The sequence below is a fragment of the Antrostomus carolinensis genome, unplaced genomic scaffold (genome assembly GCF_000700745.2).
Source record: "Antrostomus carolinensis isolate BGI_N321 unplaced genomic scaffold, ASM70074v2 scaffold11674, whole genome shotgun sequence".
Taxonomy (NCBI): Eukaryota; Metazoa; Chordata; class Aves; order Caprimulgiformes; family Caprimulgidae; genus Antrostomus; species Antrostomus carolinensis.
In genome coordinates this window covers 16,157-29,071 of record NW_010308722.1, presented here as the reverse complement: position 1 = coordinate 29,071, position 12,915 = coordinate 16,157, and the positions used below count along the sequence as shown (strand labels likewise).

Genomic DNA, 12,915 nt, shown 5'->3' with positions numbered 1-12,915 from the left:
TCACAACACAATCAATCTATTACTATTATTATGTTACAGACAAATAGCAATGCAACCATAGACACACTAGTCAGAAACATTCTCAGGCACCCCCAAAATTCTGATTCTTTTAACAGTTAGCTTATCTAAAATGAAAAACTTTTTTCCTTCTTCCCCAGAGATGGTGGGACAGCGTATTTTAGACAAACCTTGCCAACAGGAACATTCTTAACGTCTTCCACAAACACAACTTCCCTCAGAGACCACTGTTCTTCATTCACTTTCTCCTCCTCTTTTGGGGCAGGAGTAGATCGTCGTCGCTCTGAGACAAAAAAGTTATTACAAAAAAAAAACAAACCCAAACTTGAAATATTTACTCAAAGCATCAAAATGCAATGTTCAATAAACACCAAATCTTTCCCCCAAAAAAGATTATCAACCCTCAAATCTAGAAATTATCAAGAGGTTAACAAGAATCGGACTTTAAAAGTCAGAGCTACCTAACAGTATACCATGACACTTCCATGTTTTTCTATGGATTCAGCACTAATGAAGCCTATCTGATAAGCAAAGTAATTTTTAAGGACATTTAAGGAAAATAATTAGAATACAAGAAATTGTTTTGGCAGAGCTCAGATATTCATGCTGTAAGTAAAAAGGCTGACATTGTAAGACCCTTCATTGAGCCCTGCTACGGTGCTTTTTGTCACTCTTACAGAAAGTCTGGTTGTCCACTACGTATGGATTTTTTTGTAAACATCTAGAATAGTAGCAAATGAGGCAGAAAATAGCTATTTCGGCTAACAGTAATTGAAATACAGTGAGATTTGCTGGAAAGACATTATCTGAACAGTAACTGTAGTACACTATGGGTCAAATTTAAATATGTAACATGGCTCAATTAACACTGACAAGAACCTTTAATCTCTTGTATTGAGTGTACAGTATAATTAATATTACCAACATACTCAAAGTAAGAAGCAGAGAACATCTAAGCTAACTCTGAAGTTAACTTCAAACACTAGTTCAAAACCCCAAGCAAAGTTACAGTCAGAGGAAAATCAGATGAAAGAATTGCAAAAGAGAAGAAATCAGTAGCAAAAGACTCCACTAGCAAAATTAATTAGTACTGCAAATCTAAGCATATGAGATCCATGGTCATTGAATGGGGCCATGTGATTCTCTAGGTGAATGCGTCTTAGAACTGCAGTATGTGAACAATTAGAAGAAACTGGAGTAGAGAGAAGATTCCTTCAAATTATGGCATTGTAATCAACCCTTGAGAAACATACGGGTTTAAATGGAGGAAAAAATACTTAAAAGGTGAGTTACATGAATTCTAATGCAGCCTTTTAGGTTTTTAAGTACAACTTGTACTATAGAACTTCTCTCACTGCTTTTGTATGGTAGCAAACAAAGTCTAGTTTTAGACATTTTATGTAATAGATGATGAACTACTGCTTTATGCACTGAAGTTCACCTGCACGGAAAGCTGCGCAAGGACAGCTTAATCTTAAAGGGAATTTCCCAAAACACGTTCAACATCTGGGCTGTAAAGAAACTCACTATCACATTGCAATTAAACATGAACAACTTTATCTTCAGACTTCTTCTTGATCACCTCCTGAAAGATACTTTAGATTCTGAGAACTAAGTGTCATGCTTGCTTAGATACACCTCCCATCAAGTCATCACTGCTTACACGAATACATTTAAACTTAACACTGACAACTCACTGATTATCTAAAGTCTATTACAAAAGCCTTTACCTATATTGCAGCTCAGACTTAAAGACCAAAAAGGATTCTGAATTAGTACAGAATCTTTGCAGAACTGCTTTTTATGAAAACTTCTTATCTACACAAGTATATTATGTTACTATGAGCTACACATTACTTACTATATGGCATTGATGCACTGCTTGCTATTGAAGACGCATCACTACAAGTGGAAGCTGGGGAAGGCGGAGGACCCATCTCAGTTTTTACTGGTTCCTGTTTGCTTTCAGGTCTAGAAGAAAAGGTGTTATTCAGAATGAAGAAAGAAGAAGATGCTATCTTTTTTGTGACAATGGACAAAGCGTCAGTGTGTCCCAGTAATTTTCCTTTAATAATACTTTAATGACATAACTCCACATTCACAAACAACCATCCTAACCGACAAGGCTATACATCCAATGTTGGGAATGGTGCTATGCTGCTTAATCAGGGATTAGCTTTATAACACTAACTGAGCATAGATACAATATTACAAAAAATAAACATCCTTAGATGTGCTTCATTTGAGGACAGGAAGAATTAGCTATTATAACAATAGCTTTATACAGTAACCTGAAAATCAAGAACTGATAAACTTTTTCAAGCTTTTCTTGAAATGGTTTAAATCTGTTTTAAGAAACATTTAAATGGCAGTTGTCAACCCAGTGATTTATTTTTCAAACTATGGAGGGGCTGAAAACAGGTCTCTCAATATCATGAAGAAAGGCCTAAAAACACTTAGTTCCATACCAAAACCTCTTTCAGTTACTCAAATATGAAAACTTGGAAACTTTATGAAACACTGCAGCAAAGCCTTCCTTTAGTATTCCTTCTGCACTTCACATTTCCATAGTGGCTTCACACAGCTGAGACGCTTTTCCTAAAGTCAGCACTTCCGCACGTTTAGCAGAGTTTACAAGAAAGTCAGAATCTTATAAGGAAGGCAAAAAGTTCAAACTGATAAAAACCTGACCTCCTTCTTTTTCAATTTTTAATCAACCACCAATTCAAGAGAATATCAAACAAATGTTCTGTGTGTATGTGTGTGTGTTCTCAACACTTACTTTGCCTCAGTAGTTTTGCTAGCTTTCTCCATGTTTTTCAAGCTCTCAGGTGACCGAAGCTGAAATCGACAGCTGTCATTCATGTTCCAAACAGATTCCATCAACACACCGACTTTAGGAATTCCAGCACTGATTGAAAAAGCAACTGCTCCAGCATGATAGAGAGGGTTATTTCTTAAACACACCTACAGAGAGAAGTACTTACTTCTGTGAGAACAATGGATTATACTGAGGGAAATCATATATGCATGCATTTTCTTGGTGACATAAGTAGTAGTCAAAAAATAAGAAAACTTATGGAACTTGATGAAAAGGAAAGTCAGCATGATGTACTATGCACTTTGCTAGGAAAAAAGAGGCTGTTGTGAAATTCACAGCTGAAAGTAACAGCTTTAGCAGTGCAACTGTTTAATATATAGTATTTAGATGCTCAACCACAAAAGGAACAATTCACCCAATAACAAAGAGCCCAGAGTTGATCAGAGTGGATTTGGAACCAAAATAAATGTGCTCCCTGGGAAGGAGCTCTTTTGTCTCATACTAGTTCTAATACTAACCACAAGAAGAATTCTACATCTCTGTATCAGCTAATAATCTTTTTGGTGAAGGCTTCAAACCAAAGGCCTATCCCACTGCATAAATAAACCAAAACCAGACTCTAATAGAGCAAGCACTTAAAATTTCAAATCACTTACAAAGCTATGTGCTCTACTGAGAATTGTATTTCTATACTTACTTTCTCTCAAAATACAGAATCAGTAGGTAAGTTAAAACAGAAATACTTTGTAAGAGTGCAGCTTGTTCCTCCATGTTTGCAGCAATAATCATTCTCGTAAAACAACAAGAACACTAACGGGACACATCAATTTACAGTCATATAATTAAAACATACCATTATAATTCCATATTGTTGATACAACTTTTGTGTGTAACAAGAGCAGAACCTAATTTGTCTTGTTTTTAAGAATAGGCTGTAAGCTTGTCACATAGCGCTGTAAAAATGCCACTTGTGACAGTTGCACTTGCCTGGGTTCCGACAGTTATGTTTGGCATAGAGGAGATACCAGCACTAGACTTCGGCTTTTTATTTTTTGCTCTGGCCTTTTCTAGCATTTTCTTCCTTTGGCTGAAAGGAACTACACCCCTGTGGAAAAACACATATTATTTTTAGAAGGCTATGAAAAAAACGCTTTGTGAATAACTCTTGATCAGTTTATTCCTTCTGCTTAATGTAGTCATCATCAAACATACAAGTCTCCGTATCACTTTCTCCAAAATCTCAAAGCACTATGGAAATGATCTTTTTCTATATGCACCCCCACTTTCCAAATTCATCTCAATTGGCCAATTTATTAGGAGGAAGAGGGAGAGCACATAAGATATGTCACTGCCAAATGGCTTGCTTTCTAGTCCAAAATACTGTGTGACCTCTGTCATAGATGGATGCTCCAGTCATGGCTTTCAAGTTGCAGTGTGTCCCCTCTGAACTTGAGGCTACCTGTCCCGTGACTAGTGATAATTTCCAGAATTTGCAGTCACTAAAGAACAGGATAAGTTTTTTTATTTTTAAATTCTAAAAGCCTCAATTCCTCTCTGAGGACATGGCTGAGGGAGTCTAGGACTCTCATAACACACTTAAGCTGCAAGTAGGAAAAAAGGACACTTCTTTAGTAACTGGATCCACTCAGTTTAACTGAAAAGTACACCTACGTCCAGTTATGCATACTTATTATTTTGATACATCATGTTTTAGCCAGTAGGCTACAGAGTTAGATGCTTTTATTTGAAAACCTCCTTCATGCGAAGTAAAACATGAAATGCATCAGTCCTGTGCAACACTGGAAACTGAAAGCCCGTCTAATGTTCCACAGACCATTGCAACTAAGGATATCAATAGTAACAGAATCTTCTGTCTACATCAATCTCATTAACATAAAATCACTACTGCTGATGTTTAAACCCTTCCAGAAAGGACATGTTGGTTAATAAATAAATTGCTTTCAAAACTTACATACAAATGCTAGTAAGTCTTTTTATATATTGCACCTATTATTCCAAAAGCAGTAAAAATGGCAGGTTCTAATAGCCAGGTATCACCAATGTTATGGCTTATTAGTCTATACTAAGAGTAATTACTCTGAGGCATGTCAGCCATGACATAATGAAAGGGCCAAGAACCAGAGAGCTGTAATTCTGAGATTTGGGACTAGAAGTTAGAATAAAATACGCCTGTGTTTAAGTTTACAAGCCTCACTAGAATTCTACTATAAATATTTTCCAGAGAGTTATTAGAATTTCATAAGAAAGATGTTTTATGGAATCAGTTTTCAGTATTCTGATTTCCAACTCATCATCAAGTATTTAACTCACCCATGCCTAAACACTACTTGAGCTTTGGGCATGGTATGTAATGCAACGACTCCTGATACACTGACAAAAATAATGCATCCTGACACTGCATTAGTAATATTCAATGAACTCACCCAAATTAGAAATTCATTTCAGAGCTCGTTTGGGAATGTTATTTTTGATGTATGGGGTTTTTATTATTTTCAAATGGGCTTCTTAAATATCAAATTATTAGTTAAAATATTTTAAATAACATTTCATATTTTTACAATGTTTAAAAGTCTTATATTTTAACAACAAGCTCCAGAGGGAACATCTGATGTTATTTTTCCTGTCTTTAAGATTTGGATCACAAACTAACAGACCAAATTTTCCTAACAGAGCCTGACAGAAGAATGTGGACCTCATATGTGGGTAAGTTTGCTCCATATTCATAATCTGAAAAAGGCCTGAAAGGCATAAAGAAGGTTATTCTCCATAACTGTGTAGTATTGATATATCTGAATGCTAAAGTATTTATACACATCTCCTAAAAGAATAACCTTATTCTCTTACAAGAGAATAAGATGTTATAATTGGATCCAAAAGCTTTAGGCATTAAAGAAGAGAATAAATATACTATAAAAAAGGAACCTAACCTCAAGTGCAGAGTTACAGGACTCAGCACAGCTGTGGTTCAGTATTTTTGTGATACTTCTCAGAGCCAAGGACATGAAGACATCCAGTGAAACTACCTTGTTTACATAAACACAGTATTTACTTACCACCAATACAAGTTGTTCTCCAGTTGAGCACATGTATAAAGAGCACAACAATGTAAAGAAACAATCCGTTCTCCCTGAAGCTCTGAGTATGTCTGTGCAGTGTGTTCTAATTTAGAAGCTACAGAGCTTAAAGTTTCGTCTACCCACGTAGCAACCTAAGGGAGAAGGGAAGAAAGGAACAGAGGAGGTAGGGGAAAGAAAGAAAAAGTTGCACCTTTAATGTAATATTTACTGGTTTTGAAAGGAAAAATAAATAAATTTAGCACCCCCCCCCCCAAAAAAAAACCCAAACCACACCCAAAAAATTATTCCCCTTTTTTTTTTTTGTCACCTTTTCTTTTCCCAGTAAAGAGCTTTTCAGGTTTTTTTTTTTTCCTCTATTTCCAGTCCCCAACAGAACAAAAAAAAGGTTAAAAAAAATACAGAGATGTGTCATAAAAATACTTCAACAAGTGCATATACTTTACCAAACCAGTTTCAAGTTCACTCTTAACTGGTCAGAAAAGTATATTTAGATCACTTACTTCACAGCACTGCAAGTTTGAAGGCCCTTAGTTTTTCTAGCAAATATATACAGGACATTGAGAAGCTTCTCTATTCTTAAACCAGTGTCAGTTTGTACTGTAATAGCAAAAAGTCAAGTACTTCAGAGAATCAGGTAAAACAGGTATCTTTTCACTGCTTCAGCTGTCAATCTGCCAGATATTTTTTTTTTTATTTTTTTTGCCTTTTGCATTTTCACAAAACACCAGATGGATTTGTTTTGTTTTTACATCTGTACAGAGGAAAAGAAGCGGAATGAATGAACAAATTCAGGGTGACAGAGCACTGGAACAGGCTGCCCAGAGAGGTTGTGGAGTCTCCATCTCTGGAGATGTTCAAAACGCGCCTGAATGCTTTTCTGTGTAACCTGGTGTAGGTAACCTGCTTTGGCAGGGGGGTTGGACTAGATGATCTCCTGAGGTCCTTTCCAACCCCTACCATTCTGTGATGCTGTGAAATTAAGTACTTCCTACTACTGATGAAGCTGAGGAATCAACTTCTCTATAATACACTGCAAGTCACTGAAAAAAACAGCTTTGTTAAATTCAACAACCAGCACACATCTCATACCTTGTTATTTTCAGTGGCAACAGTTGCTCTAATACTATTTGCAGAAAGGAGCACTATCTTTTCATTGGTTAATCCCAAGAACATAGCTCGTGGATGATGTAGCGAAGGATTCTTTGGAAACAAAAACATACTTTAGATATTCAAAGCATATAAATCATTCTGAAGGTAAGCATTTAAAGATGTACAGTACCTGTGCATTTCTGTAAGGCTCTGATTCACTCCACTTCCATTGATAGAGCTCTCCTTTACTGCTAACAGCCACGAGCTCAGAATACAGAGCTCCAATAGAAATAAACTTTGTTCCATCCTACAAATACAGAAATACAAAGTTTAAGACAGCAATATTAAAAATATATATATATATAAATATATAAATGCAAAAAAATGAACTTGTAACTGTTATGTTTTTTTCAGAGTTCCCATGAATGTTGAACTTGAAAATAAAGAATGCCTTCAAACACAAAAGCACACTATTGCTTCTGACAGAGTGAGGGAAGAAAGAAATAGATATTATTTTCCTGAAGTTTAGCAATAACATATACACAGTAATTAACTTGGGACAGTTTATTAAGAGCTTCCACAGTATGTTAAGAACACAACACTGATCATAGAACTAAAGATGGGAAGATCTCTTGACTTCTGACATTTAAAAAACATTTCCCACTAAAATTCTGCTTTTTGAACTGAAAAAAAAAAAAAAGCAACATGATTCCATTATTCCATTGCTAAGCATACTCATAGAGATATCTTCCAACTACTTGAGAAATAAATTATCAAACTCACTGCCTCATCAGTTAAACAATTCTTATCTTCCACTTCTGAAGGAAAATAATTGCAAAAAAGATCAATTTAAAAAAAAAACAAAACTCAGGTTGCTACATATCATATTGATGCACCATTATGACCTGACATGCTGGAAAAGTTTCTAATGATGGGTTATTTGCCCCAGCACCCTTTTCTCCTTTTTAACATTTTACCAAAACTCATATGGCACCCTACTACTACATAGATAGCACCACTGCTCAATTGCTTCACCCTGTACCTTGCCCAAATCTCACAGGCGTTGTCACCTGTTCCTGCCATTTCTGTCTGTCCCCCACCTTATATCTGGTTGCAGCAACTACACAACAGTTACAATCTCACTTTCTGCAAGTTCCTGTTCCTCTTTCCATTGCAATGAGCCTCAAACTACAGAACTGTAAATTTGACAGATTTCACAAAATATTTACTGCCGTTTACTGAGAGACCTTTGTAAGGCACATCCATTCTCTGCTCCTCAGCAAGGGCAGTTATAGGACAAGCATGTTCTTTCTAAACTTCTGTTCTGGTAACAACTAAAGTTCCCTTCCATTTAGGGGAGAACACAGGTTTTAAAAAAGAAAAAAAACCAAACCAAACACTTTAAACTAGTATAAAATCAAATGCTATCTTCTGCAGCTACAGGTCTGAAAGACAGGTACACGATAACTAGTTTCTGTAGCAGTTATCTCTCAGATCAACATCTTCACCTGCCTCTCAGATTACAATATATCACATTTAAGCAATTCAACCATCTCATGGGAAACTGAACTCTTATCAGATTACTAAAGAAAGCCCACCATCCAGTACCTTCACCTGCCTCCTAAATTAAGAGACTTTTCTTTCAGCTACAGAAGTCAGCAAGTAGAAACCTTTTTAGCTTCATAAATCTAGATTCACATGATTTTTTTAATATTTTTTTTTTACTATGTCCTTGCCCAGAGGAGCACATTTCAAAAGGTGCAAGTGTATCCTTGAATAACAGGGGATTCAGTACATCTCATACCAATAGGTCAAAATGTTTACCAATATTTTGGAAAAGAAGAGAAGGAAGGCAGCAGAAAAGGACAGAAGCAATCACAAGCAATTCTCTTCTATATCCTGGTAACAGGATGTAGTTAGTTAAACCACAAGAGATTTATTTTGCTCTGCTGGGCATCTATCAACATAGCACAGAAGTAGCACGAATGCTAATCTGTGTCATGATTAATACTAATGCCATTGTACAAATATTGCCTATTCTCAGAAAGAACTCTGCCATCAGAACCCAGTGTAGTCTAATGAGACACATCTCTACTTCATTCAGGTAACTGTATCTGCAGGTATGTGCTTCACCATAGCCGGGTATGTGAGGGTGACACAGCACTGGGACAGGCTGCCCAGGGAGGATGTGGAGTCTCCATCTCTGGAGATGTTCAAAACCCACCTGGACTCTTTCCTGTGCAACTTGGGGTAGGGAACCTGCTTTGGCAGGGTGGTTGGACTAGATGATCTCTAGAGGTCCCTTCCAACCCCACCATTCTGTGATTCTGTGATCAGCATAAATGAATCTTCAGAAGTTATCTGGCCTTAATGCCTCAAAGTTAAGTATGGAAAGTAACTAATTTTTGCTCCAAGACAGTATCATTATGACTTTTAATCTTGCTAATGTGTTTTATAACTTTTTATAACAGTTTTATACCACAATCTCAACACTGAAAAGACCTGCCATTAAAAATCTTTCTCTCCCTTCCACCAAAATATTAGCAGTTGTGATGTAAATGCTACAGGACCAATACTACATACACCTCCATGAGGCCATTCAAAAGACGGATAGAACAAAGATGCATGAACAAGATGACAGCTCTGTTTCTGTAACTGGAGTCTTACGTGTTCAACTATATATTCTGACTTCAGACCAGAGTAATTACATACTTGAAGATGATGCAGATTGCTGATATCTTAGTATCTCAATAGCTAAACAGAATATATCTACTTGAACAAACTAAATGCTCAGCTTGCACTTAACTACAGTCTAGGAGGAAAAAAACCTGTCCATACTCACCATACTATACAGTGGCTCTGATATGCATGGCACTATGTTGATACATGGCAGCACAGACTAATGGCACTACAGTTCAACAAGATTTAAATTATCAGAAGAATTCATTCATTGACTTTAATTCTCAAGCAGTGGATTTCACTTACTTTGTGGAGAAAACTCAGTACCCATGCAACAGATCTCAACATCATTAGACTCAGATGGTGGATAAAATGGATGCATTTTATTATTATTTATTTTTGCAACACTCTCAGTGTTACAAAAGTTTCAGCCATTTCTCTCAGGTTGGTACTTTACCTCCCATAAATGCAAGTTAACCATCCTTATCATGGGCTACTACAGTTCTGTCTCAAATGCTAAATGTCAAAACAATGAAAAATGAAGGAAAAATATTTGCAAAAGATGACTGGTCATTTTGCAGCAATTCCTCATGTACTCTAATCTCTCCCCTAGCTTACTGTCTTTTCCATTAACATCTCAAGATCTCCTTTCCAATTTTCGAAACAGAAGAAACATCTGAACTGGCCTCAGCTAAATCATCTCCCTCAGGATTCACCTTGAAGAATTTCTGTTGGAAAATACCACCAACAAAATTTCAGAGTGGGGCTATAGCAAGAAAGATGCAGAACAATTTCTTATGAATGTTCAGCTGAAGGATAGTATGAAAAGTTTAACTACTTTTGGACAAAGATGAAAGGCCTTTGCAGTAAGACACTTTAATTTAACTGAAAACTAGGGATTATATGAGTGCATATGCAAACAGGTATCTTGGAAGAAGTTCACTACATTTAAATTGAACAAGTGTACAATTAGATACCACAGCAAGTTAATTCCATAAAAGACGCCCAATAAAAGACTGTAACAATTGTCCTAGGGCAGGATCTGCTGAGTTTATAAATAATAAAAAACCCCATTCAGGAAGAAAAACCACCCTAATTTAGTAACTCAGTTTCAAGGCCAGAGAGAAGAATGGAGTTTCTTGTAGTAAAAAACAAACAAACAAAAACAAGAGAACAAAACAGAGCAGTAATAACAGCCATAATAATGTTACCAAACACAGCAGGGGAAATGAAAAAAGGTAAGTTAGTATTCCAAATCTAAACTACATTTATCCTTTGATGCTAAAACCCCTGAAATATCTCTCTACCCAAGCTAGTTGACTCTCATTCTACCATTATGACAAAGTAAGGGGGACAAAGGCTGCCAGTTTTCACTGACACAGAACATACGTTACTGGCTGGAAAAAATAAAAAAAATAAAAATCACACTTTAGACATAAAAGGTCTTGTTGGGAGAGCAACTATTAGTCAAATACTCTTTTTTAGGTATCTTAATTTCTCAGTTTGAATGCACAAATTAAGATAACAGTAGCTAAAGGTGAGCTGTTGTAAGCAGAAATAAGCCTCTAAACTCACACCCCTCTTCAAGCTCTATTTATATTTAGTCTGAAAGGAAAAAAAAGAGGCATAGAAAAAGAAAGCATAACATATCAAAATAGCCACCTCACAGGTACTGCAGACAGACAGGAATGGGAATGCTAAAAAGACAAGCCAAGTTCATAAAATTTGGTCTAACAAATACAGATTATCACTTCCATTCCTAGGAAGTTTTTTGGTCTGTTTGGGTTTGGTCAGCTTTGGTTTTTAAAGCCATTTCCCCAAGCATCTAGGTAATTCATAAAGAAAATTAGTACAGAGACCCAGTTAGAAACATATAGCTGGTGTTCCTATTATTCTTATATCTTGTGTGGGAATTACTTCTTGCCTTAAAAATGGAATTAAGGTTACAAAGAAAACCAGCTAATCAAAGCCAAAGGGGATTCGAAAGCAGCAACCAACACTCATTTAAGTTATAGGTTAACACAAAACACAACTGCAAAAAAAATGTCAGGTTTCACTGTTGTTGCTTTAAAACCCGATCCATCCAAACAGGAAGTATCTCTGTGGATAATAATGCTAATTAAAAAAAGTTTCCTTGACAAAGGATAGTTTAAATTGTTTCATAAGTTTCCTACTACCTATTAAATGCTTGAGCACCTAAGTAAAAAAAAAAAGGAAGAAAAAAGAAAAAACCCAAACCTTATGATCTACAGCAGTGCCTTCAAAACACAGAGAAGAAAATTAAAACAGTAATAACAGAAGTGCCATTGTAACTGTGTAACTCGTTACTGAAAATTTTCTTAAGCGCATAATAAAGAACATGCTTTATTGCATTATTTCACATAAATTGAAATGCAATATTCAAAAAGGAAACACGAAGTATTTATCTGGAAAAAATAAAGAGATCGATTGCAGGGCATGCAAATAAAATAGTAAAAAAATTTCAGTACCTTATCTGGCCACCACTGCAAGTCTTCTCCTAAAGAAACAGGACTTTGAACAGGTGTATTCTTCTTGTCCAGGTTTGGTTCCCCTTCCTTACTTGTAGAGCCTCTTTCATTATCAAATGAGGCTCCATCAAGCCACCTTCGTTCACGCAAACGTAAAACGGACTCACGTTCACGCAACAGCTCAGAGTCTCTCTCTAAGGGAAGAAGGAGAACTGGTATGCAATTGGGTCACACCAGTGGGATAAAAGTAAGCCACTCTCTAGTAAAGACCCTTCAGGATGCAACTAACAGCAGTTAAATCTACTCACACAGATTAAAAATAAAGTCCTGACATGCAACATTCAACATATGAACCCTTTCAAGCATATGTACTTTAGAATTACTAAACATAAAAATAAACTAGAAATAAAGTCTCACAGTTTTGTGCACTACGAAAAATGCCAAAGCATTTTCACTTACATCGTACGAGGCCAAATACATTAATCTAATGCAATTTAAAGTTTTATAGTACAACATGCAGAGTTTTGTAGTATTTTTATCAACATAGTTACAACAACAATAATAAAAAAAAAAAATCTAAGTCTATATAGTCTGTTAGATATCTTTATGCAAACCAAAAAAGAGTATTTATTAGAGAGTTTCATAACAACTTTTCCCCAAAAAAAACCAACCAGTAATCTGAAAAGGTTAAAGAAAGCAAGCATTAAAAAAAGCTCTTGTA

At 36.0% G+C, this 12,915-nt stretch overlaps 1 protein-coding gene across 1 annotated transcript in view; it reads right to left on the bottom strand.

Annotated features, from left to right (window-relative positions):
* Positions 1-12,915, bottom strand: part of UBR5 (ubiquitin protein ligase E3 component n-recognin 5) — a 65,123-nt gene that overhangs the window by 36,845 nt on the left and 15,363 nt on the right. The window contains exons 8-15 of the mRNA XM_029084471.1: positions 12,195-12,406; positions 7,217-7,333; positions 7,027-7,137; positions 5,914-6,068; positions 3,827-3,944; positions 2,801-2,985; positions 1,880-1,989; positions 189-301 (exon numbers count right to left, since the gene is read on the bottom strand). Of these exons, the coding sequence (XP_028940304.1) occupies positions 189-301; positions 1,880-1,989; positions 2,801-2,985; positions 3,827-3,944; positions 5,914-6,068; positions 7,027-7,137; positions 7,217-7,333; positions 12,195-12,406 (1,121 nt within the window). The remainder of the gene's footprint in view (positions 1-188; positions 302-1,879; positions 1,990-2,800; positions 2,986-3,826; positions 3,945-5,913; positions 6,069-7,026; positions 7,138-7,216; positions 7,334-12,194; positions 12,407-12,915) is intronic.